The 24538-nt window shown below is 39.3% G+C and overlaps 1 protein-coding gene and 2 long non-coding RNA genes across 6 annotated transcripts; 1 reads left to right on the top strand and 2 right to left on the bottom strand.

The window, feature by feature from the left end:
* Positions 1–3615: 3615 nt before the first annotated feature.
* Positions 3616–16311, bottom strand: itih3b.2 (inter-alpha-trypsin inhibitor heavy chain 3b, tandem duplicate 2; the record flags this gene model as incomplete). The annotated part of the gene is made up of 14 exons (XM_080890923.1): positions 3616–3659; positions 9175–9323; positions 10726–10847; positions 10943–11122; positions 11232–11413; positions 11591–11701; positions 11798–11966; positions 13261–13377; positions 13500–13628; positions 14550–14660; positions 14757–14919; positions 15225–15329; positions 15457–15617; positions 16240–16311. The coding sequence occupies 14 exons, from the start codon at positions 16309–16311 to the stop codon at positions 3616–3618; spliced, it is 1815 nt and encodes a 604-aa protein (XP_080747049.1).
* Positions 16312–18954: 2643 nt separating this feature from the next.
* On the top strand, positions 18955–20859 carry LOC308402049. 3 transcript variants are annotated; one of them, XR_013972674.1, is made up of 4 exons: positions 18955–18971; positions 19072–19184; positions 20214–20308; positions 20417–20859. It is a non-coding gene; the product is annotated as an uncharacterized lncRNA (long non-coding RNA). The 3 variants fall into 3 exon arrangements; XR_013972675.1 differs by lacking the exon at positions 18955–18971 and having other exon boundaries at positions 19011–19184; positions 20417–20482; positions 20650–20859; XR_013972676.1 differs by lacking the exon at positions 18955–18971 and having other exon boundaries at positions 19024–19184; positions 20417–20855.
* Positions 20860–20976: 117 nt separating this feature from the next.
* Positions 20977–23548, bottom strand: LOC308402050. 2 transcript variants are annotated; one of them, XR_013972677.1, is made up of 2 exons: positions 23146–23548; positions 20977–21481 (listed from the first exon to the last, which is right to left on the bottom strand). It is a non-coding gene; the product is annotated as an uncharacterized lncRNA (long non-coding RNA). The 2 variants fall into 2 exon arrangements; XR_013972678.1 differs by lacking the exon at positions 23146–23548 and adding an exon at positions 21593–23133.
* Positions 23549–24538: the final 990 nt, after the last annotated feature.

The raw sequence follows: 24538 nt of genomic DNA, 5'->3' as shown, positions 1-24538 counted from the left end.
AGGGACCATGCGCTTACCTGCTGCTCTCTGGCAGGTAGCTCCATGCCCTCCTGGGTTTTAAATGCACCTTAGAACACACATGCATCAACATTACAATGAGCGGGTGGAGGGAGGTTTGGAGTCTTCTCTCACCCCCGTTCTCTGCGACCTGCTGGAGCAGGGGGGCTAGGAGGAGGAGTTGGCCGTCCGACTGCGGTCTGGAGTGTGGAGCCTTCCTGCTGCTGCGGAGTCGGGGCGGTCTGCCTCCCCCCACCGCAGGGAAAAGGGAAACACCACCTGGGTCTGGGTGCAGTTCCCCCCTCCAGGGGCGAGGGCACCTAGACCCGGTTTGTAGAGTACGCTTGGGGAGTGTGATCGTGTGTACAACGTCTCTTTATGTCTGTCTCCACGTTGGTTGAGTGTGGAGTAAGTGCATATGAGAGCATGAGGGTGGGAATGGATGTTTGTATCTGTGTGTGCCTGTATGTCTGTGTCTATATGTCAGGTTGGGTGTCAGGCGCCACCTCTCTGGGGACATCTCAGGCCCTCCAAGGTTTGGAGGCCTATCTCCCCCTACCACCACTTCCCCTGCCAGTGGCGGACCCCCTCAGACATCGGTGCGTTGGTGGTTCTTTGTGTCCGGGGATGGGCGTCCAGGTACACACCGGCTCACTCCTTGGCGGCCGCTTATCGGGGCCTGGAGCCTGGGGCTCGCTCGGGCCACTTCGGAGGTGGGGTGCCCCCGGCCTCTCGGCCTGGGGCTCGGTCACTCAGGCGCAGCTGGCTGCCGGCGGAGCTCACGGGCGCGTCACTGCAACTCCCCCTGGCTTCTGCTCCGCGGCTGCTGAGTGAGCCCTCATCTGGGACTCTCCTCAGCTCTTTCCGGGACAGTGGCGCAGCTGCCCCTCTGTTGGTCTTCCTTGGTCTCTTGTGTTCTGGGGGCCTCTGGATGTCTGGAGTTTTGATCTCCTCCACACCTGCTTCACGCCCTGGAGGATGGGGCTGTGGCCCCCCCACACCCTCTAGCAGATTATTACATGAAGGAACCTTTTAAAAAAACAAAAAACAAGCGCGTCCATGCTCACAGGTGTACACACGGGTGATCACACCCACAAACTACACCCTTTTTGGCTCCTACCTCAAAGCACACTGTGTTCTGTTGATCTTATGTGCTGCACAATAATGTTTAACATTTAGTATTTACTGTCATATTCCCATATATCATTGTGATGTTGTTTATTCTATTACTCTTGTTCTCTTCTGCTTGCTTTCTTTTTTCTTTCTCAGCAGGTGATCCAGGTGATTGATATATGCATTTTTTTTTCTCTGCCCGTTCTGTTGGTTTTTGTCTTTTGCCCTTCTCCCCCGTCCCTCTTCTCAGCTGTTTCTCTTTCCCTCTTTCTTTCTCCCCTTCTTTCCCCCAGTCAAGTCTGTCCCGTATTCAGTAAGTGAAAATAAAATAAACAATAAAAGGTGAATCAAATGGACCATTACGGCAAGGCTGGGATGGTCAGTTTGGTAAAGTAAATCCGTTGGGCATCTTTCTTTGCCTTTAGACAACAATTCTGATGGCAAAAGAGCCAAACGGGACAGGCCAAAAAAAAAAAAAAAAAAAAAAAAGAACTTGCTGACAACATTAGTACAGCACTCTATATTAGTCATGTTTTCTCACAGTATCTAGTTTATTAGTTAGCATGCATTTATATATTGTGTATTTATAATGAATAAGTCAGTACAAACTTTAGTAGTAATTATGTCTTAATAGAGCACCTGCATTATGTGCCACAACATACCTCAATGTTGCAAATCATGAATGCTAATGACTCATAAAACAACAAAATAATGAACAAATTGATTAATTAAAATTAAGAAACATATTCATTTATATTTATATATAAATAAACCCAAAGCAATCGTGACTAAAATAAAGTTTAAAAAGAGGACAAAAAACCATCTTGAATCTACAAGAAAAAGTATTGTAGATTCAAGATGGTTTCTTGTAAAAACACAATAAAAATAGAATATTGTATGAATTGATATGTTTTTTTTTATGTAAAATGTTTCTCATTAAGAGTCTGTTTCTGTGTTAGGCCTCTTTGTGTTCCCATTTTATTTTTGTAGTCTTTTGTCTATTATGCTTTGTATTCAGCTTTACTTCCCTTGTCTTATCCCTGATTAAGTTTAGCTGTGCTAGCCTTGTGTTTCCATTTTACAATGATTGCTCTCAGTGTCTGGGATAATGTTTGTTCATTGTTGTGCTGCACTGCTGTCTTTAGTGTTTATTCTGCCAATTTGTTCCCAGATCCTTCCTTGTGTTTTCCCCATTATTTCTAGTGCTCTATACTGGACTGCCATTTATATAGAGCTTACTGACAACAGCCTATGTTACTCATGTTTTCGGCCTGTAACTAGTTTAATAGTTAGTACAAGTTTAATTATATTGTATTTTTTTGTATTTACATAGTTAAGATAGTTAATTTATTTAGTACAAACTTAAGCAGGAGTTACATCATAATAGAAAAGCTGCAATATTTGTCACATCATACCTTGACGGCCAATATTCTTTCCTTTTAAGATTCCTGAAATAACAAAAACAAATTGATAACATGAAATTAAGAAACATGTTCATTTATTACTTGCCAAAATAAAGTAATAAACAAGGTCCCTTTTTCTTGTCAATTCATACACGTTTTTCATTCAATTCAGTGCAATTCAGATTTATGTATTGACGTTGAATACATTTAAACAACACGAATTACATACACCAATATTTAAAATCCTTATGTTGCATATTGATTTAATAAACACACCCTGAAACTAACCCATGCTTTAAATAAGTAAAAACACGTATTATATTGAATCTCAAAACTCAGTGTCAGGTTTGTAGTGATGGGAAGTTCAGCTTTTCAGAGAGCTGGCTCTTGTGACACGGCTCCCAAACGGGTCTTAATTTATTATTATCTATAGCCTCATATTTTAGCCCTACTTGGCAAAGATGGATGCTTTGTGTGTTTATAAACCCTTTTGCATTCATTGTTTTTATGAGAAGCCTTATAATTGCCTAATTTTGTTGTTCTGTTGCAAAAGCAGGTATTCTTACTTTTGTTTAATATTTTCATGAAAATTTTCATTTTAATTTAACACAAAAACAAAACACTGCAAAAAGGTTTTTTCACATAACAGAAACAGAACCAAACTCAGTAGCCGAACAGTATTTCATCAGTGTAGGTTGACATTGCAGTGTCTCCTCTTAGTTAGTTAGTCATCTGCTTCTTCTTTAAAGTGCAGCCAGTTGCTGCTTTATTTATGTGTGTCAATCATATTTATGTGTTTTCACACTCTTCTCCTCGACGCTGTCTACCATCTCACTCACTGACTGAGGGGTAGGGACGTGCGGAACGATCCAGAAAATTCGATACTTTTACGTTTGAATTTTTACGTTTTACACTCTGTAATATAATATCTTAAAAATGAAAGTTTAAGCAAAAAAGTCAGTAATTTCCAGTTAAAATGTTAATGAAAAGCTCTACGGCTGTGAATCCTTCATCAGAAGAATAGACGTTAGGAAACCCAGTAAACTACGCATTAACAACCTTAAGCAGCAATTACATAATATTAAAGCAGCTGCAGTATGTGTCACATCATACCTTGTACGGCACGAGTACGTGTGTTTGAGATTCCTGAAACAACAAAAACACAAATTGATAACATGAAATTAAGAAACATGTTTATTTCGATTTATATATAATACTTAACTAGCCGAATGGCCCAAAATAATACACAAGGTCCCTTTTTCTTGTTCCCACACAGCAAGGAGGTCTGGCCCGGATCTGGTATCAAGCCGGCACTGCTGACCGACCTCTGGCATGATAGGACGTATGTCATCCAGACATGGGCCAGGCCTGGCAGAGATGGCACTGTCTATGTGATGGCATGGCATCGATTGTGGTTTGGGTTCTGTGGCCCAGGCTCATAGAAAACAGGTCTTCCCTGGATCCAGCATCAAGCTGGCACTTCTGACTGACCGGTGTCATGGTAGGGTGTTTGTCAACCAATGTGGGCGACCTCTGGCAATGATGGCACTATTTATGTTCCTATTTTCCTATTTTAGTTAGAAGACCCAAATGCCATGTTGCAGCCAAATGCCATGTTGTAGCCAATGTTTCAAGTGCAGGTTTGACAGGTTTGTGAGGAAGCACTCAGTTTAGAGAAAGTGTGTGATTGGCTGAATGTGGCCTGTTGTATGGAGCATTTTGAGTAATCTGGGAAACTAGAAAAGTGCTATATAAGAGTCAGTCCATTCACTTATGAACAGAGTTTTGTCATGTTACTTTTGCACTGTTTTGCATGTTCCAGGACATTATTACATGGCTTGATTAAGGTACACATTAGGCCGACATCTGGGGCCAGACCTGAAACTGTTCTGTGCAGTGTGTCTACAACTGGCCCATGGCTGCACACAACTTACACATGGCCCACATACCGCAAAGAATGACGGCCCTTTGGTGGCCCAGACCAGGTTTACCAGAGGTTGTCCACACATGGGCCAGCACAGGACCACCAGTGTGTCTGCAACTGGCCTTGTGCTGGCCTATGTCTGGGCCACATCTGGCAAACCAGATCTGGGCCACCAAAGGGCCGTCATCCTTTGCGGTATGTGGGCCATGTGTAAGCACATTTTGTGGGCCAGATCCGGGCTATACCAATTTTGCTATGTGGGTTGATTCAAACATGGTTTTTTTTAGTAAAAATGTGTTAATTCAATTCATTGCAATGCAATTTAATGTATATATTGTTAAATTTCAACAACAGTTGCTTCACAGCACTGTATATTGTTAGATTATTCACACAGGTTTTGTCTTACTTTTATTATCCTTTTTTTTTTAATCATTAGAACAACTGAATTAGAAGGTAGTTCAGTTTCTTGAACATTGAACTTATAGAGACTAGAGTTTGAGAAATCTGTTAAAAGCTAGTTTTAAAAATGACTGAATTAACTGAACTTCTCAGAGAAGTCATAATTTTCAAGAACTAAACTTATTTTTCTGTTCAGGAATGTGAGTTTGGTAGTTACAATTCTGTTAATTTAGAGCAGCCGTTACATAAACCTTGCATTGGGTGATGGTCTAATAAATTTGTTTAGCACTGTACCTGATAAACTGTATCCTCCATAGCCTCCAATGGATTGTTTGCCCATCACATCTGTGATTAGAAACAAACAGTAACATTTAGGAATCTGTTATTTTCTTTAAAAAATGTTTTAGGGTACGGTACAGTTGCCAATCTATGTCTGTGTAGGTTCGCAGTCATCCAGATCATGATAATCTAAGGAGACTGGAAGGAAAAGTTACTGGACTTCTTTAAGTTTCTTGAAGACATTTCATCTGAGTAACGTCTTCAGTTCTAAAATCAAATGGTGGATAGTCCCAGATAGTTAAACCCTATCGAGGTCGCTTAAGAGGACTATGTATCATGTGACTCATCACACAAGTGTGAAAAAGGCATGGGTCATTATCACTAGAGGTTTGGGGTGAAACCATTGTGGCATCTAACCTCACCTGACGCAAGATGTGAGTGATGGTTGAGTTGCCTGGAAACGGGTCTCCATGCTGGATTGTCGTGAATAACCCCTCCTGTTCAAAGATAGTTGTTGACAGTGAACATAAATGGCTGCTTTCATTCCTCTTTCAGATTATCTATTGTCTTCTCCTTCCAAAATGTGAACATTGGTATCCTCGACAGAGTGACCTTTGACCTATAGATCCAGATGTACAGCCAAGTCTTTTCCTGTCAAGGTGGTTCTTCTGTGTTGTGCATTTTTTAGAGTGGGTGTTGAGATTCTCCAATGTTGAGGTCAGTGTTTGTGTTCTACCCATTATTCCTAGTGCTCTAGACTGGATAACCATTTATATAGAGCTTACTTACAGCAGTCTATAGCTGTGTCCCAAAACATCGGCTGCATCCTTCGGAGGCCGCATTTGAAGGCCGATTACGTCACAGCCAGGCAACGAAGGCTGTCCCAATTCGTCGACTCCTTCAAATGCGGCCGACAAATGCGTCCTTCATTTCCCCGAATTTGAAGGATGGGTCGGGTGTGTCCTTTGTGGCCCACCATATCCCAGAATTCATAGCCAGCCAAATTTCAGCTGCCAACAATGGCGGCCACTACTGAGTTTTAAAATTAGTCTTATTAATCTTTCTGGGTCACAAAATAAACTTTTAACATATTTTCAGGCGAGAAAGTAGCTGTGTAAACATCAAATATCTGCTCGGTTTATCAAGACATCACATATTTGCAAAAGTGTGCCGACGTTTTCAGAGACGTCTGTTACCCACCCGCTCGATAGCAAGCCGGGGGGGTTCAATGGTCACTCCAGCCGGCGAGAGCAGCGGACTCCCGACTTCATCGTTTTCAGACCCCCGCTCTTTCGCTACTCAGGTTAAACATGATATATAAGTCACTCTGATAACTTAAAAATGTAATTTTTTACCCTTTTTCTGTGTTTTATTTGTTCCGGAGTAAATCGGTTTGGCTGAGATCAAAGTTATTAGATTAAATAAAACTTTCTTAATAATTAACTTTATTAATTCCTCCGGAATTTTCACAGAGCTGAATAAACGTCAAACAGAAAACTGATTAAACAGAAGTGTGAGACGGTCGAGAATTTACGCCAGTGTCCTGTTATATTTTAGATAGCAAGGAGCAGACGGACGAGTTTATTAAACTCCACCGAAACAGCGGTAATGCAAATCTGAAGGCTAGACCGTCCCATTTCACAGCCTCGCACTTCCGGCCTTCTCGGTCTTCGAAGGACCCGGCCCACGTAGACCGCGAAGGCCGGGTCCCCCGAAGGATGCAGCTGACATTTTGGGACACAGCTTGTAAGTGTCACAGAAATGGCTTATGTATAAAGAAGTTTAATAGATGGTTCCAGCAGTTAAAATGTTCTTGCTTGTACGTTTCTGTGGTCAATATTGTAGTTTTGTTACACCGCTATTATCGCGAGGTTTGGGCGTGATAGTATAGGCTGTGAGCCCACGTTTAATAATCACGCTAAGGAGTCCAGCGAGCTATCTGCAAAGGCCGGGTTAGTCTACCAGCTGTACAAGGTATTTGTCATTTGCCATAACTGTATTGTAATATTGTGAAAATTTGTAATGTATGGTGTTCTAATTATTTTATGTTTTAATTTAGAATGCACAAGACTGTAAAGGTATTCTTTTAGGACCTCCAAAGTGGCAGGTGGCCACGAGGTAATTTTTGTTGTTAAAGCACAAGTGTTACTTTTGATAGACTGAAGCGCTTAAAGCCTTTGTGTTTTATGTTTGTAGTTTTCACGGCGTTCAATAAATGCAGCGAAGCGCCCGTCTTGAAGAAGCTGTGCCTGTGTTGTCATTTCGGAGTTACACAGCTTATGTTAGTCATGTGTTGTGGGGCGTGGTCTGCGGTGCTGGACGCACCTGCACAGCATCCATAATCACACCTGCTGTGTTAAAACACAGTGAATTGGGGTTTGGGGCTGAGTTGTAAGCTGCGTTGAATGTGGTGTGATGTGCAATATAGATGGCTCTGAACGACAATCTCTGGACCCGCTGTATCACACTGTTAGGGTGCCTGGGTCGTCGACCCAGTGTTTTGTGTTTTTGGTTCTTTGATTTTGTTTATTTCATTATATTATGGGTTATAGGTTTATTCTTAGTTCAGGTTTTCTGTGTGGGTTTTGTTAGAGTTTTAGTGTTCTGGTTTTCTGTCTGTTATCCATAGTTGCTGTCTCCCCGGGTCAAGTCTGCATCTCTGTGTTATGTTTCCTGTTTTACTTTGAAAGTACTTGTCTCATGTTAATGTCTCTGGTTTTGCTGCCTTTGTCTCGTTAGGCCTGATTTGCCCCAGCTGTGTTTCCCTCCTGTTTCCCATTCCCTGATTGCTACCTCTGTGTATTTAAGCCCTGTGTTTCTCTTTGTCTGTGTCGTGATCTACCCTCATCTTGCTGTGTGTTCTGTTTGCGTAAACCTATTTTGTATTCTCAGTTTTGTTATCCTTTTAAGTTCAGCATTAAAGCTGTGTTTTGTAGTTTACGTTTGTCTCCGGAGTCTGCACTTTGGGTCCTTTCCTGCCTGCACACAGCCATTTCATAACACACACCATATCATGTTTTCTAACAGTACCTAGTTTATTAGTTAGTATAGGTTTACTTATATAATGTATTTATAGTTATTAAGTTAGTACAACCTCAAGCAGTAATTACATCATATTAAAGCAGCTGCAGTATGTGTGGCCCGGATGCACTGTCTACATTGGCTGTCTCTCACCCTTTTTCAACCCTCTTTCAGTAAATATTCTCAGTTGTGGTTATTATGTGTGAGTTTTGATGTTTGAAGTTTAGAACTTTTAGTTTCTTTTCTTAATTTTTGTAATCATAGTGATGCCTCTGTTCCCGGTCTGCACTGGTTAGTATCTATCAATAGTGGTCCAAGGAAGGAACAGTGGTGAACCAGCGATGGGGCCATGGGCGGCCTAGGATCACTGAGAAATGTGGGGAACAAAGACTGGCATGTGTGGTTCGATTTAACAGATGAGCTACTGTGGCTCAAAGTTCATCCTAGCTCTGATAGAAAGGTATTACAATACTCAGTGGATGGCAGTTTGATGCGCATTGGGTTTTTCCTTAACTTGACAATGACGTTAGTCTACTCACCCAGGCGACTACTAGTTAATCAGTTAATCCAACCCTGCCAACTGCATGTCCTTGGACTGTGGGAGGAACCTGGAGAGGACTAGGGCTGCCACAAACGATTATTTTGATAATCGACTAGTCACCAATTATTTTTTTGATTAGTCGACTAATCAGATCATACATCCATTGGACATAAAACGTACAGCTTATTGCACCAGCATGCATCTGCTCTTATATAACTATCATTAGCTTACAGCTTTAAGCGTTTAAGGTATGTGCTAAATAAACATAAAGACAAGATGATAGTCAGGGCATGGCAGTTTGATGCATATGTTTTTTTTCCCCTTAACTTGACAATGACATTAGTCTGAGGGCTAAAAGTAGAGATTATGAGGCATTTCATTTATTTCAGTCTTTTTGTGTTTGTGATACTCACCAGATGAACGGCGACTACTAGGAGCCAAATATTGTCTTGAAAAGGAGTGATCTACACGGGGCTGCCATCTCTGTGGTGTTTCACCTTCCTTTGGTTTATGAAGCACATCTGTGTTCTCTCCTGGAGGCTTTGTGACCACCATAGATGTGAGAGGAGTCACAAAACTGTACTTCAGTGACAGCTCCAAAGCCTCCTTCTTTACTTTCTCTTTCTCCGGTCTCGATAACTGAAGCCTGTGCCACAAAATATTAAATAAATATGAACATTAAGAAAGAATTAAATGTGCACTTGATAACTTCTGCATGTCCTTGGCCCATCTTGAGTGTTTTTAAAGTACTGCTGTATAGGTGGAATTTTTAGAAAATGGAAAGATTAGATTAGATTTTGTGATTCTATCCATCCATCCATCCATTCGCTTCCGCTTATCCTTTTCAGGGTCGCGGGGGGCGCTGGAGCCTATCCCAGCTGTCATAGGGCGAGAGGCAGGGTACACCCTGGACAGGTCGCCAGTCTGTCGCAGGGCTAACACATAGGGACAGACAACCATTCGCACTCACATTCACTTGCACATTCACACCTAGTGGCAATTTGGATTATCCAATTAACCTATCCCCACAAGTTGCATGTCTTTGGGAGGAAGCCGGAGTACCCGGAGAGAACCCACGCAAACACGGGGAGAACATGCAAACTCCACACAGAAAGACCCCGGCCTGATGGTGGAATTGAACTCAGGACCTTCTTGCTGTGCAGCAACAGTGCTAACCATTTTGTGATTCTAATCATAAAAATTGATAAAACAATAATTTGTGTGTAATATTATCACACAAATGGTGACAACAGTGAGTTCATGTGCCACACTTCTTTTTAAAGCTGGTCCTCATTTCCAGATCAACGGAAACATTTACTGATACATTCAATAGAATGTAAAATATAGGTTTTTAGGTCATCGGCTGCCTGCTAATATGAAACAAATTTTCAAGACAGGTTAGCCTCAAACAGAGCTATGCAATTTGAAATGTGTTTTGTTTCTGTAATGAATCATTTCAGTCATGACTTGTTTACTGAACTGTGTTTATGGTAGTTTTCATGATAGAATCTTTTACCATTAGCTACTTTCAGCCACTCCCTTATTCACAAGCTGGTCCACATTTTATGATCGGGCAGCTTTTTATCATCATCATCACCATCATCTTTATTTATAAAGTACTTTAAAAACAACCACAGGTGACAAAAAGTGCTGACATTAGAACTAAATAATACAATTAGATGAGGTATAAATAAAACCCAAATAAAAGAAGGAAAAAAGTAAAATAATTAATTAGTTAGTTAATAAATGGTTTAATTCAAAGAGAAACTAAGTCTCACTACAGTCAAAAGCCAGCTTTTTATGCAGCTTTTTATGCCAAATACCCCAAGGGATTTGTGACTCCTCTCAGAATCAAACCTGGGGTCTTTGCTCCTTAGAAACGTGTATAAAGCTGGTCAAAATAAGGAAATTACTGTAAATATGTTACCTCAGGGAAATTATTAAATAACTTTGGCCTTTTCTAAAAGCCCAACTTTATTGTACATTTGACCATTAAATAAACTGTTAGGAACAGTCAAATGAGGAAAGATGGCATATATCATACTCACTCTTTGTCTAGTAGCTGCTTAACTGTGAGGTACGCCCAAACCCTCTGGATACGGTCATCAGACACTGTTCCAGTGGATTCCACGGTTTTATTTGATTTAGAGAATATTATTCTTCTATTACTCTGTAACAATTCAAATGCAATGTAATGTCAGTATAGATACAGGGAAAACAGTTTAAGAAAATGACAACTGATGAGTCCTGCAAATCTATTTTTACCGAAATGGCCACAACTTGAGGGGTGAAGGTTTCAATATTGTTATCTGTGATCTCACCGGCCACCACAATCTCAGAACCATTATAATACTGGCTGAAGTTAGTCTGGGTTAGATTGGTCCCACCAACATAGATCATTGTCACGTCTGTTAATAGAGGTGTGGCCACCTCTTCATAGAAACCCTGTTGATATACAATGTGGACATTATACAAACTATTCTTGTTTTTTCTTTCAATCCTCTGCGATTTTTAAATCACATCATAAGAGTATTTACTGTATAAGGAAAATTACCTTCAGCTGTAAATCAGCATCAGAGTCTTCATATATCCGCCGTGCCACACCATTATTTTGCAGCGACATTTTCTCAAGGAACTTAAAATCAACATCAAAACCAAAACCAAGACAGTACAGTGGGAATTTGCCTGCAATAGCTTGTCTTACATTTGACTGAATATTCTCCAGGTTTGTCACCCCTGAAAAGATGCAAGATATACCCAGATAGAGTCAGAAATAACAGTCTCAATAATGCTAAAAAAAAACTTGATAAAAAAGCTTAAAACATATAACTAAATTAAATACAGTGTTTAATCTAATCCCCTATTTCTTGAAGTATTCTTGCACATTTATGTAAATGTGTGCTTTATTATAACCTGAGGTTGGGTCTCCATCTGTAAGAAGTATCAGAATAGATGCTGAACCTTCTCTGCTATGATCATTCAGCATACGTGCTCCTTGCAACACTGCTTCATTTATATTTGTGGCTGAAATTCAACAACAAACAAACAAAGTTTCAGGCCAGACATTTTTCTGTCAAGTGTTCATATTCCATAATATATATGTTTACTGCAACTCCTCACATCCTCTAGCTTGTATATTGCTTGCAAAGTTTTTGGCGCTTTCCAGGTTTTTGCTGTTGGCCTGAACGAGTTCTCGCTTCCAGTGCAAAATGTTGCCATCAAAAGTGATCAGACCAAAGTGATCATCTTCTGCCAGATCATTCAAAATGTGGATTAATGCAGTCCTAGTCTGGGCAAAAACATGTTACATTTTTAAAGTGATTTAAACATATTGCATGTTTTAGAATTATAGAGTGAAAAACCACCACAAAAGTGTTGATAAAAAGTTCTTTCCCTTTTCCTGATTTCATATTTTTTCCATATTTGTCACAGTTGCATGTTAAAGATCATTAATTTAATTTTAACATTAGACATAGATGACCCAAGTAAATGCAAAATGTAGTTTTTAAATGATCATGATTTAAATTTTAAAAAATTACCTGTACCTGTTTCCATGTGTAAAAGTAATTGCTAACAAATATCAACAAACAACACATCAAGCCCTAAACTAATGAATCTTGAGAACACCTGAGAGACAAAGTTACTGAGATATATCAGTCTGTAAAAGATTATCTGTTTGTGCGTTGAAGCTCAAGCATACTAAAATTATGCCGCACGACAGTGGTCCAAAACACACAAGGAAGTCCACCTCTGAATTACTGAAAACAGAAATATATGAGTAAAACAAATAAACAATTCATGTCAGGACTTAAATCCCTTTAGATGCTTTGGCATGGCCTTAAACTGACCGTTGTAAACCCTCAAGTGTGGCTGAAAGAATTCTGCAAAGAAGAATGGTCCACAGCAATGTTAAAGACTCAGTGCAAGTTATCTCAAAGACTTGATCGTCTTTATCAAATCGAATTTAATTACTGGAGTCCAAGATAACAAAACAAACTGGAAAAACGTGAACTAAGCAGGCAGGCCGAACACATGGCAAGAAAGGAGGGAGAATGTGACGCTGAACAGAGGGAAACACAGACACTAAATACAAGAGAGAAAAAGGACAAAGAGGAAACACCTGAGAAACACAGCTGGCAACTAATGAAGCAGACAAGACGGGAGAGAAGCAAAACAGAACATGACACACAACAACAGGAGACTATCAAAGTAAAACAGGAAGTACAGGGAAAACACACACACACAGGCAGATATCCAAAACCAGAAACACTAAGTAAACTCAGGAGCATAAGCATACTAAACTAAACTAAGAAATAAACGATTCAGAGAAGATTGAAAAACCTCAACCTCAAAACAGTAAAAACAAACCACTGGGTCAACGACACAGGTAACCTAACAGGCGATACTTTTGGAAAATGTTTTTTCCAAAATAAATAAATTCATCATCATTTAAAAACAGCATTTTGTATTTACTTGGGTTGTCAGTATCTAATACTAAAATCACATAAATCTAAAGCACGTTGGTGTGATAAAGATGCAAAAATCAGGGAGGAGGGCAAATATAGGCCCTTCAAAGAATTTACCTGGAGTATTTTTCTGCCACTCATTGAGCCACTCTGATCAATAACAAAGACGACATTTTTTGGCACTCGAGGAAGATCAGATGGAGCAAAGTGATGAACAAAGTATCTGTCAGATTTCTAAGGAGCAGTGAGAAGAAGGTTCGTTGGTCAAAAGATAATTTAAGGAGCAGAAAAATATAATATTAATTCAGCATTTCTTTTTCTCTTTGTGTGTACATTGATAATTGACCAGGTTTTACCTTGATGTGTCCTAGTCCATTGTCCCTGTTGACATCATAAATAATAACTAGATCTCCATTCATACCCTGATCACTACAGCTGTCACACATCTTCTGTTGGTCAACTGTTGGATAGAAATACACCCACGCCTGGAAACAGAATGAATTTAATTCTTTAGACTCATGAGAGACAGAGAGGTCAGTGATTTTAATTTCTGTTTACTTGATAAAAAAAAAAAACTGTGTCCTTTCCTTCCAAACCTTTGATTGCATTCATCTGAAAGGTGAGAATGTACAAGCTCAATTTCAAAATATTCTGCACAATGTGTAAGATCTTAATATAAACAAAACTTTCAGACAACTTACACTCCATATTAAAGAATAAAGGTCAGCAGCTTAAAATTCAGTTTTCTAACAAGTCTAATTATACTAAAAAATATTTAGGTCTGACTGGTCATAAAAAGAGAAGCGGGGAATTTCAGCAGTAAAGATGGTCTCACCACTTTCTCAAAGACTGTCTAGGAAACTAGACAGTTATAATATGACATATTAAAAGATTCAGAATATAGAGACATATGTTTTTACTCAAGGACCAAATGTTTGAATCAATATTTTATCATTGTCCATTCAGTTGGCACCACATCTAAAATAGACGAGACTTTGTAGTAGCAATCCCTGCATGAGCTCAGGAACACTTGAGAAAACCATTGTCAGCTAATATGGTTTGTTGTTGTATACACAAATAAAAAAAAAATCAACAAGATTGTGAAACACTTATTTCTTATTTAATTTCTTATTTGAATTTCTTATTTCGTATTGAATGTGGACTGACGTGATAAGAAATGCAACTGCCATGTACACATGACATGGTTAACTTGTGTATTTGTACATTTCTGTGTAGCTTCCACCATTTAATCCTTGCCTCTTCCTTCCCTCGCTTCCTCTTCCTGATTTTCAAAGGCATCCTACAACCTATCATCCTATCCTGATAGTATCTATTTTATTGTCTGTTGTGACAGGACTTAGGTTCACTTAATGCTTTACAAAACTGAGATTTCCAATATACGGTACCTCTTTATCTGTGTGTGTTTTAGTGATGGCATTAGCGAGGGCTTTGGTGCTCAGGCCTCCTTTCACATCGATGAAACTGAAGCCAGCTTCCTCTTGAATGTGCACGTCCACCTGGTATTAAGTACAGTAAATATAAGATCTAGTCATGGCTTACCTCAGCATTGTTCTCCTAAACAATCACCGAACAGATAGCAATAAGACAGTCACCTTGAAGTCACTGACAGGCTGCATGGGTCGAGCATGAATTTGCAGCTCGTACTTGCCACGTGTTCGTTTCATTAATTCCTCATATGTGAGTTCAAAAGTGACCTTTTTGTGAGCAGCCACAGTTACAGAGGTCTTAAATTCCTCCAGAGTCCTTCCTACAGAACTATAGCAGAAACAATAATCATTTCCTTAAATAGAATGTCACAGCAGGTTATTGCTAAAATGAGAACATTAAAAAAACAGAACAAAAAACCCCCAAAGTGGGAAGAGGGGACATCTTCCCACACCCTTGTTTCAAACACCCTGCCTGTGATGGGGGTATCCAGGAGATTTGTGGTGTGCTTTGGCTTTGTCCCAGTTGGTCCTGTTGGACTTTCACCCTTTGGCCCATGGATCCCCCCCAAAAAACTTGTTTTGCGTGACTGAGAATTGTTTTTTTTATGTCAAGTTATGACTGAACTCAAATACCTGACAAGTCCAGCACTTTCACCACGGGACACAGCTTCAGAGTACTGTTGCTGAGCTTGCTCCTTAGCTTTCACAACACCATCATAAACTTGGCCATCGATAAACCTGGAGGACCAAGAGAAGCCCTGGTGTAAATACACACTATTGAGTATCCTGTAATTTGTTTTTCAGTATAGAATTCTTTATTTGCAAATGTCTCTGGATGGTTACACATTATTTTAACTTCACACACATTCGAAATTTACTGATGAAGGCATTCTTGGGAATCCGAACATGGAATTCAATTTCCTTTGACTCGTTCATACGATTGGCCACACGGCTTGTGATGACAGTGGTGGCATAACGACTGGTCACTGTGGAGTTTATGTGAAAGCTGTAGATGTCCCAGTCATCCTGAGCAAACACAGGAGGCACATTTTTAAAAAAGTGGCTTAGGTGATCTTATTGGTTGACCAAAGGTCAGATGTAAAAACAAATGAAAAACAATGTGTTGGTGGATGACATCAGTGAAATCTAATTGGTTTAACTGCAGTAACACCCCATTCTTTTTATTTTTCCTCTAGTTTTAACTATTACATTCTTTCCCTAAAGAGTTGATTTCCCAGACCGACTGGGAAACAGAAGTTTCCAAAGTCAGAATAATATTACAATATTTAAGTTAAAAAAAGAATAGACAATAAATATTTACTTAATGGGACTTGGCATTTTTAACCTTAATTTAGAACTTACCAGTACCGTTATCAATAGCAAGCTTTAACTATTAAAGTTTGCTCAAATTTCCTTTTGACTTCGACCCAGAGCAAGAATAAAGTAAATATGCAAACAGAGATTGATCAAAATTCCTTCAATTCACAAGACATTATGCGATCTTACTGTATATTAGTTAGCTAAAGACTTTAACCTTTTATTTTTGCCTCCTCAACATCCGTAATGCAAACATGCACACACACACATTTTTTTAGATTTTGGATTCTTGAAGTGGTTCTGTGGCCCTTTTTAAGTATTATTATCTTACCTTGTTTGGCAGTGTGGAGGCCAAAGACAGCAGCAGTCCAAAGAGAGTGATTTGCACCACACTTCTCTCCATTATGCCTCCTACCAGAGTGCAATCAAGGCAGCTGAAACTGCCTTTTAAACTCAAACAAGGACAGCACTGCTGTGTAAATATTTTTAATATTTAAAGAGCAAACTCTACTTTCTGTCCTCTTCTGCCAGCAATAACAAACACCCCCACACACAAACCACTCCTCCAACAAAGTGATTTTCCTGCAGTTTTGTGAGCTTTAATGTTGACAGATCGGTGCACTTTACCAGGACTTTGTTACCACAACAATCTTTTCATTTGTGGTAAGCCACAGTGTTCTGATAAAGATACATGAAGACAATTTGACTTTGTAATTATTGGTGAAACTGAAAGAATGCATTAAATTACATTTTCGATAAGACAAATCAGTGTTGTGCAACATAAAAATCAGTCAGTGGTCTCTGAAGGGCAGATTCAGCAGACATAAGCAAGCAGGTCATTGTGAGAGGAGAGACAAGGGTATAGTCAACAGTGCTGTCACTCCAAAAGAGACACCAAAATAGTTAATATATCTTTGTGTTTAGGAGTAATAATAGAAATTGACGATTTTTCATGTAAAACAAAGGGGGGACTAGGGAAAAAAAGTTTGGGAACCACTGCGTTAGATTACTAATTACTGAAAAAAGTAATGGCTTTCCCATCACTGGATATGGGGTTGTGACGTTCGGTGAGCCCCTGCCATTTTCATTCCTAAATAAATAGATTATTTTAACTCCTTACAAATAATCACAGTGCACCTCATCTGAACCTTTTCCTAGGTTCATACCTAGTTGAGGATTGATACTTAGTAACATCTCAATAACATCTCATTTACATTAAATTGTAAAGATAAAACCCCAGATAAGGTAGATCAAATTAGTGCTCTGCGGATGGATGTTCCAGAATACTTTTTTGTCTAGTTTCAGACATGTCAGCTAAGTTGGACAGGTGCTGACAGTAGACTATTGATCTTGGCATGTAACTCTTAGTGACAGAACTTTATAACAGCGGTCCCCAACCTTTTTTGCGCCACGGACCGGTTTATGCCCGACAATATTTTCACGGACCGGCCTTTAAGGTGTCGCGGATAAATACAACAAAATAAAACTAGTACCGGTACCGAAAAAAAGAAGATTTATTCTTAACACACGTGAAAAGACCCAGGAAAACAGAGTTAACGCTAAAAACGATAACAAAATAATGCTGAAAACCCTGAAAACCATACATTTCACACCTGAGCCTCAACTCTCGCGGCCTGGTACCAAACGACTGACGGACCGGTACCGGTCCGAGGCCCGGGGGTTGGGGACCGCTGCTTTCTAAGGTCACACATCTGTACTTAATGCTAAGAGCATGAGTCTTGGTCATTATATTGCAAAATTACCTTCCTGCTGTGGTAATTAGTGATGGTAAATTTGATTCTTTTTACTGAATCGAGTTTGAATGAGTCACTCACCAAAATTAATCGGGTTTTTTGAGTCCTTTCAGTCACTGAGTCAGTTGCCCAGAGAGCGCAAAAATGTACATTTTCACTCAAACTTAATTTGTTTCTCTTTTCATGTATATCATACTGCTAAGATGAGTGATTGAAAAAGAAAAACAACAATTTTTATACAGCAAAAAAGAGCAAAAGATTTTAATTTTATTTTATTAGTATTTTCCTCAAATGTGTCAAATATATATTTTCTCATGTAAATGTCCACTGAGCTGTGAGCCAGGGGGCGGTAATGCGCTTTAACATTGGTTGCCAACCAAGAAGAAGAAGAAGCTGTGAGCCAGGAGGGAGGGGGTGAGTGAGTGAGCGATTCGTTTATGCTATTTCAGCACAGGAAGGGAGGGGGTGAGCGAGTCCTGAGTGATTCGCTTGCGCTTACGATTCAGCACAGGAGGGAGGGGGTTAGTGAGTCCTGAGTGATTCGTTCGCTCTATGATTCAGCACAGGAGGGAGGGGGTGAGTAGCTCAAATGTGCTGTTAGCATGTTAGCAGAGCGATGCTACTGTGAACTGAGGAGCTATTGTCTTGATGTGAGCTTCTACTCGGGGTTTTTTCTTCCAGTTCAGAGCAGAAATTCTTTTGTTAAGATACTGGATGTTGTGTTTTGCTCCACAATTTTAATTTTAAGCTAGATATATTGCTGCTAACAGCAACAGGGATGAGTCAGTGAGTCAGTTGGGCTTGTGAATCATGATTCATGAGTCAGTAAAGTGATTCTCGAGTATTGAACGATTCGTTCATGATTCGCGCATCACTAGTTAATATGTTGATTAATGGTTTTCTATGGAAGAAATATAGTATCATCAGAATTCAAGTATTTTTAGACATTGAATTTATGACACTGAATTTTTATCCTCCAAATTTCCCTGCAAAAATATTCACCTGCAAAAATTCACCTGCAAAAAATTCACCTGCAAAAATTCACCTGAAAAAAATTCACCTGCAAAAAATTCACCTGCCAAAAATTCACCTGCAAAAATTCACCTGCAAAAAATTCACCTGCAAAAATTCACCTGAAAAAAATTCACCTGCAAAAAATTCAACTGCAAAAGTGATGAACTTTAATGACCCAAGCCAGAGCAATCAGCACCAGATCGAGTCGAGTGGCTCTCGGCCAATTAAATTACGCTGTTTGATCACATGACACCGTTAGCCAGCAGTTTGTCTCCTAAAAGAGAGCTGTTTAGAGGTGAGTGATTAAGTTTTTCTCCTAAATAGAGATCATTACAGAACGCCTAGTCCTACTTAAAATCCCATTTATTTTTATTTTATCATCTACTCGAACTAAGGAAAACGTTTGACTAACTCAAAGACAATTTCCACGCCTCCCCTGCCTGACTGCAGAGGCAGTTTTGAATTTAGGAGCAGCAAGATGGAAGCGGCAAACCCTGGCGATTCTCCGGTAAGTATATTGTTTTTTATCTTCAAGTTTGTCTTTTGAAACGTTAATTTTATTTAAATCCGTTGCTCACGTATAAAGTACACAGACGGGGTCTTTGCTCAACTCGTCTGAGGCGTGTCTCACTAAGCGCTACATGCTAGCATCCTGCTAACCGAGCTACCCTTTACATGCTGTGCTTTAGAAAATAGGATACTCGTTAAAAAATACTCCGCAGATATTGATAGATAGACGAACACTACAAATATAATGTTGTAAACGAAAACGGCCTTTGGTGAAGTGGTAAAATACACCATGAATAAAGCCATAGATTGAATGGCTGCCATGGTTGCAGAACGGCCTGATTTAATGACAAGAATGGGGAAGAGTGAGGCGAAGTGAACCAAAGCCACAAAACACGGTCAGACAAGGCGGCAAAAGGGCAGTGATCTGTCCGTCAGTATGAAGTTGGTGTGTGCTTTGGTGAACAAAAACTCGAGACCGGTAGCAGGAAGGTGGGAGACTCGTGTTTCACTGGAATAGTGGTGAATTAAAACATCCTTTGTTGGGGACATTTAGGTGTAAATGCATCCATAAAGGTGAGACAGAGGCAGACCAGACAGTGAAGAAAACAAGGCAAACATTAGAAATATTAAAACGGAAATATAGGATTAATATAACATACAATTGGGGAAAATGTAAGGAACACAATGTAAATGATATTGTAAAGTCATTAAAACAGCATACTCTGATTAAAAGAAACAGATAATTGGGTAGGAGGATGATGATGATAATAATAATAATAATAATAATAATAATAATAATAATAATAATAATGTTAAAGAACATGTACAAGATGGGTATGTATACTTGTAGCCAGAACTTAACAACTACAAAGTTGTAGCATGCCAGACCATCTTGATTGAATGTAACTTCGCTCCACACAAGTTTTATGGTAGACATATTCATATTGGTATCTAATAAATGATTAATTCTTAGATTTTATCAAACGTTAATTTATAAATTGTTTCTGTCTTTATGTGTTTGTTTCAGATTATGCAAGATGTAATTATTCAGTCAGCAAGACACTTGCTGCAGTTACTGACATCATCCAACTGAACTGCTGCTGTGATGAATCAGAATACAAGGTTTACTTTAGCAAGACTTATGAGTTAATGCTACATTTAACTAAATTGTTATATATTTTGTGTCCAATATTGTCTCCATATGATTTTGTTTTTTGCAACATCTTGCAGAGAACAGAGTCAAGGTACCAGCTTGGTCAACCCTAAAAGACCATCTGTTCATCAAGAAATGACCAGGTGAAAAAGTCATAAACTAAACACTCTGCATGAGCATGGAATTTAGGATGCAACTTTACATCTTACCTGCTCTACACTCAGGGCTTGAATTACAACAACAGTCAATCACATAAAAAAAAAAATATACTTTTGGTAGTTCTGTGTCTGTCTCTCTCCTCCAAACCCAGATGGCTGCTGGTACTGAACCGGGTTCTGCTGGAGGTTTCTTCTTGTTAAAGGGGAGTTTTTCCTCTGCACTGTCACTTCATGCTGCTCAGTGTGAGGGATTGTTGAGGTTGAGTCCATATGTCCTGCGAACAACTGCTGGGCAATGACACCATGCAATCTTCTGGGATTCCTTGGATAGAAAACCTGTGAGCTGCACTTGTCCTTGGTCTTCACAGCTCACCTTTTTACTGTTTATTGAATCAAAATGCTCCAGTGACATGGATTCTACATTGTAACTGATGTGATGTTCTATAAAGTGGTTTTAATAAAAAAAAAAAAGGCAAAAATTAGTTTGTTTCTTTATTCAATTTTTGAACAGTGATACTCATTCAGTAAATGCAAATTATTTACATGGCAGTGCACTATAGGCATAAATCTAGACCCCTAGATAAAACATGATGGCATTATAGCAGTGACAACTCCTCCACAGTAGCAGGTGGGATTTTTCTTTTTTGAGGACGGCTCCTTTTACCTGTCACTACAGATGGTCTGTTTGTTCTGATCAAGAGCCTTTTTTTGGGCAGCTGAAGAGGAGAAGTCTATCTTATGGCCAACCTCTGGCTGTATCTTGGTCATATTACCCAGCAAAACCCAGTATGCAGGTTCATCTGTAACAGTCCTTGTGCCACAGATCACTGTTGCTTCTACATTAAACAGAAGAGCAGTGACGTGGGTGCAGGTCTCCGTGACTCCGGCCTTACAGCTGCAGTGGGTGGCTTCAACCTTCCCTGTGATGCTCACAGTGACCCATGGCTGCAATGCTGGTTCATTCAGTCTTTGAGAGTGCAGGACCTGAAACACACACAAAGTTCTTGTCTTTAAATGAACTATGAGCCAAGGCTGACATAAATGTTTTATCTACTTAATCATTAATGTAACAGTGTTTAGAAAGTTAGCACATACATGTAATTTTTCATTTCTTTATGTGTCCATCTATAGAACGCTGCATGTTATAGTGTAAATCTGCCTGTTCTCTGTCAGAAACCTGCCTGCAGAAAATGAACCTAAAGGATGTAATGCAAGGATGTCATCACTTTCAAGATGGAGAAAGCATAAAGTGACAATTATGAATCACTTAATATGATAAGGAGATTCTGCAGGTCATTAATCAATGTATAAAATTATTTTTAGTGACACAAGATACAAATATGGAAGGAAGATGTATAATCGCTCAGTTTGGGGAAATTGTGGGTAGCCTGCAAGGGCCTCAACTTCTCCATACCCACAATGTGCAACAAATGGGCACAGCTATCTTCAACAGTGGAACATCGGCCAGTTACTTCCAACTTTAACGCAGCTTGTAGTCTTGGAGAGCAGCACACCAAAACTGCATGCACAACTTCTGCTAACAGTGGAAACAGATTAAGAAATCCATGCAAACAGATTCATAAACCGAAAGAATATTATTTTACAGGATTAATGATCATATCAGCCGCTGGCTGATCACAAACCCTGAGGGTGTATACGAGAAGCAGAAGAAGCAGAGGGGATATCCAGTTTAAGTTTAGATAGTATTTGTAAAGATATTGACCATATCCTTTTCTGAAAGTGTGGATATAATGGATGGGGTAAGGTACTGACATGCTACAACTTTATAGTTGTTAAGTTCTGGCTACAAGTATACATACCCATCTTGTACATTTTTTTATTTTATTATTATTATTATTATTATTATTATCATCATCATCATCATCATCCTCCTCCTACCCAATTATCTGTTTCTTTTAATCAGAGTATGCTGTTTTAATGACTTTACAATATCATTTACATTGTGTTCCTTACATTTTCCCCAATTGTATGTTATATTAATCCTATATTTCCGTTTTAATATTTCTAATGTTTGCCTTGTTTTCTTCACTGTCTGGTCTGCCTCTGTCTCACCTGTATGGATGCATTTACACCTAAATGTCCCCAACAAAGGATGTTTTAATTCACCACTATTCCAGTGAAACACGAGTCTCCCACCTTCCTGCTACCGGTCTCGAGTTTTTGTTCACCAAAGCACACACCAACTTCATACTGACGGACAGATCACTCCCCTTTTGCCGCCTTGTCTGACCGTGTTTTGTGGCTTTGGTTCACTTCGCCTCACTCTTCCCCATTCTTGTCATTAAATCAGGCCGTTCTGCAACCATGGCAGCCATTCAATCTATGGCTTTATTCATGGTGTATTTTACCACTTCACCAAAGGCCGTTTTCGTTTACAACATTATATTTGTAGTGTTCGTCTATCTATCAATATCTGCGGAGTATTTTTTAACGAGTATCCTATTTTCTAAAGCACAGCATGTAAAGGGTAGCTCGGTTAGCAGGATGCTAGCATGTAGCGCTTAGTGAGACACGCCTCAGACGAGTTGAGCAAAGACCCCGTCTGTGTACTTTATACGTGAGCAACGGATTTAAATAAAATTAACGTTTCAAAAGACAAACTTGAAGATAAAAAACAATATACTTACCGGAGAATCGCCAGGGTTTGCTGCTTCCATCTTGCTGCTCCTAAATTCAAAACTGCCTCTGCAGTCAGGCAGGGGAGGCGTGGAAATTGTCTTTGAGTTAGTCAAACGTTTTCCTTAGTTCGAGTAGATGATAAAATAAAAATAAATGGGATTTTAAGTAGGACTAGGCGTTCTGTAATGATCTCTATTTAGGAGAAAAACTTAATCACTCACCTCTAAACAGCTCTCTTTTAGGAGACAAACTGCTGGCTAACGGTGTCATGTGATCAAACAGCGTAATTTAATTGGCCGAGAGCCACTCGACTCGATCTGGTGCTGATTGCTCTGGCTTGGGTCATTAAAGTTCATCACTTTTGCAGTTGAATTTTTGCAGGTGAATTTTTTTCAGGTGAATTTTTTGCAGGTGAATTTTTGCAGGTGAATTTTTGGCAGGTGAATTTTTAGCAGGTGAATTTTTTTCAGGTGAATTTTTGCAGGTGAATTTTTTGCAGGTGAATTTTTGCAGGTGAATATTTTTGCAGGGAAATTTGGAGGATAAAAATTCAGTGTCATAAATTCAATGTCTAAAAATACTTGAATTCTGATGATACTATATTTCTTCCATAGTTTTCTTTCGTTTTTGATGTACTGCGAAATATTTTTTATAAAATCCCAGGCCAGGAAAATCACCTTCATGTTTTTCTGTGTTTTATCTTCAGCTACTTTGACACAAAGGCATCTGCTGTGATGCTCACACCTTTGATAAAGTCTTGCGAGTGTCAGCTTCCTTTTTATAGATACAAAAACATGTAAATGTACTGATCTGAATTATAATATTTCTGACTGTCTGAGGCAAAATTTCCCAGATTCAAATCGAATCGAATCGAATCGTGGATCGAATCGATTCTGAACCTTGTGAATCGGAATCGAAACGATTCCAGAAATCAGTGACGATACCCAGCCCTAGTCAAAATATGTGTTGTCCACCTAAGTGGACATGTAAACAACTCTTTGAAAAGTACATGTTTTAAAAAAAAGTTCAAAAATCTTTTTTTCATGTCTAAAGATGAATAAAAATACTCTGGATTGAGGTTGTCATAATTCATGCACGAAAGGGTTAAGATTTAAAAATCTAGTTGGTATAGATATGGCGAGTATCCTTCAGTAAAAGTAATAAATCACACAGTAATATTACATTCATGTAGTTGTAAAAAGCATGACAATATATTAAGTAATCCAAAGTATTCAGAATATGTAAGAATCCCTCACACCCCCACACATGCAGGGTTTTGGGGTACAGATGTGACACTGAGGTGCAGGGGAGGCATTCCTCCTCTGAACCCCCTTCTGGCCACCTGTGTCTGAATTTTATCCCACAACCTAGACATCCACATTATTCATACTCTCATAACAC

Source organism: Rhamphochromis sp. 'chilingali' (genome assembly GCF_963969265.1).
Source record: "Rhamphochromis sp. 'chilingali' genome assembly, chromosome: 9".
NCBI classification, from domain to species: domain Eukaryota; kingdom Metazoa; phylum Chordata; class Actinopteri; order Cichliformes; family Cichlidae; genus Rhamphochromis; species Rhamphochromis sp. 'chilingali'.
This window is presented reverse-complemented; position numbering and strand designations above follow the sequence as displayed.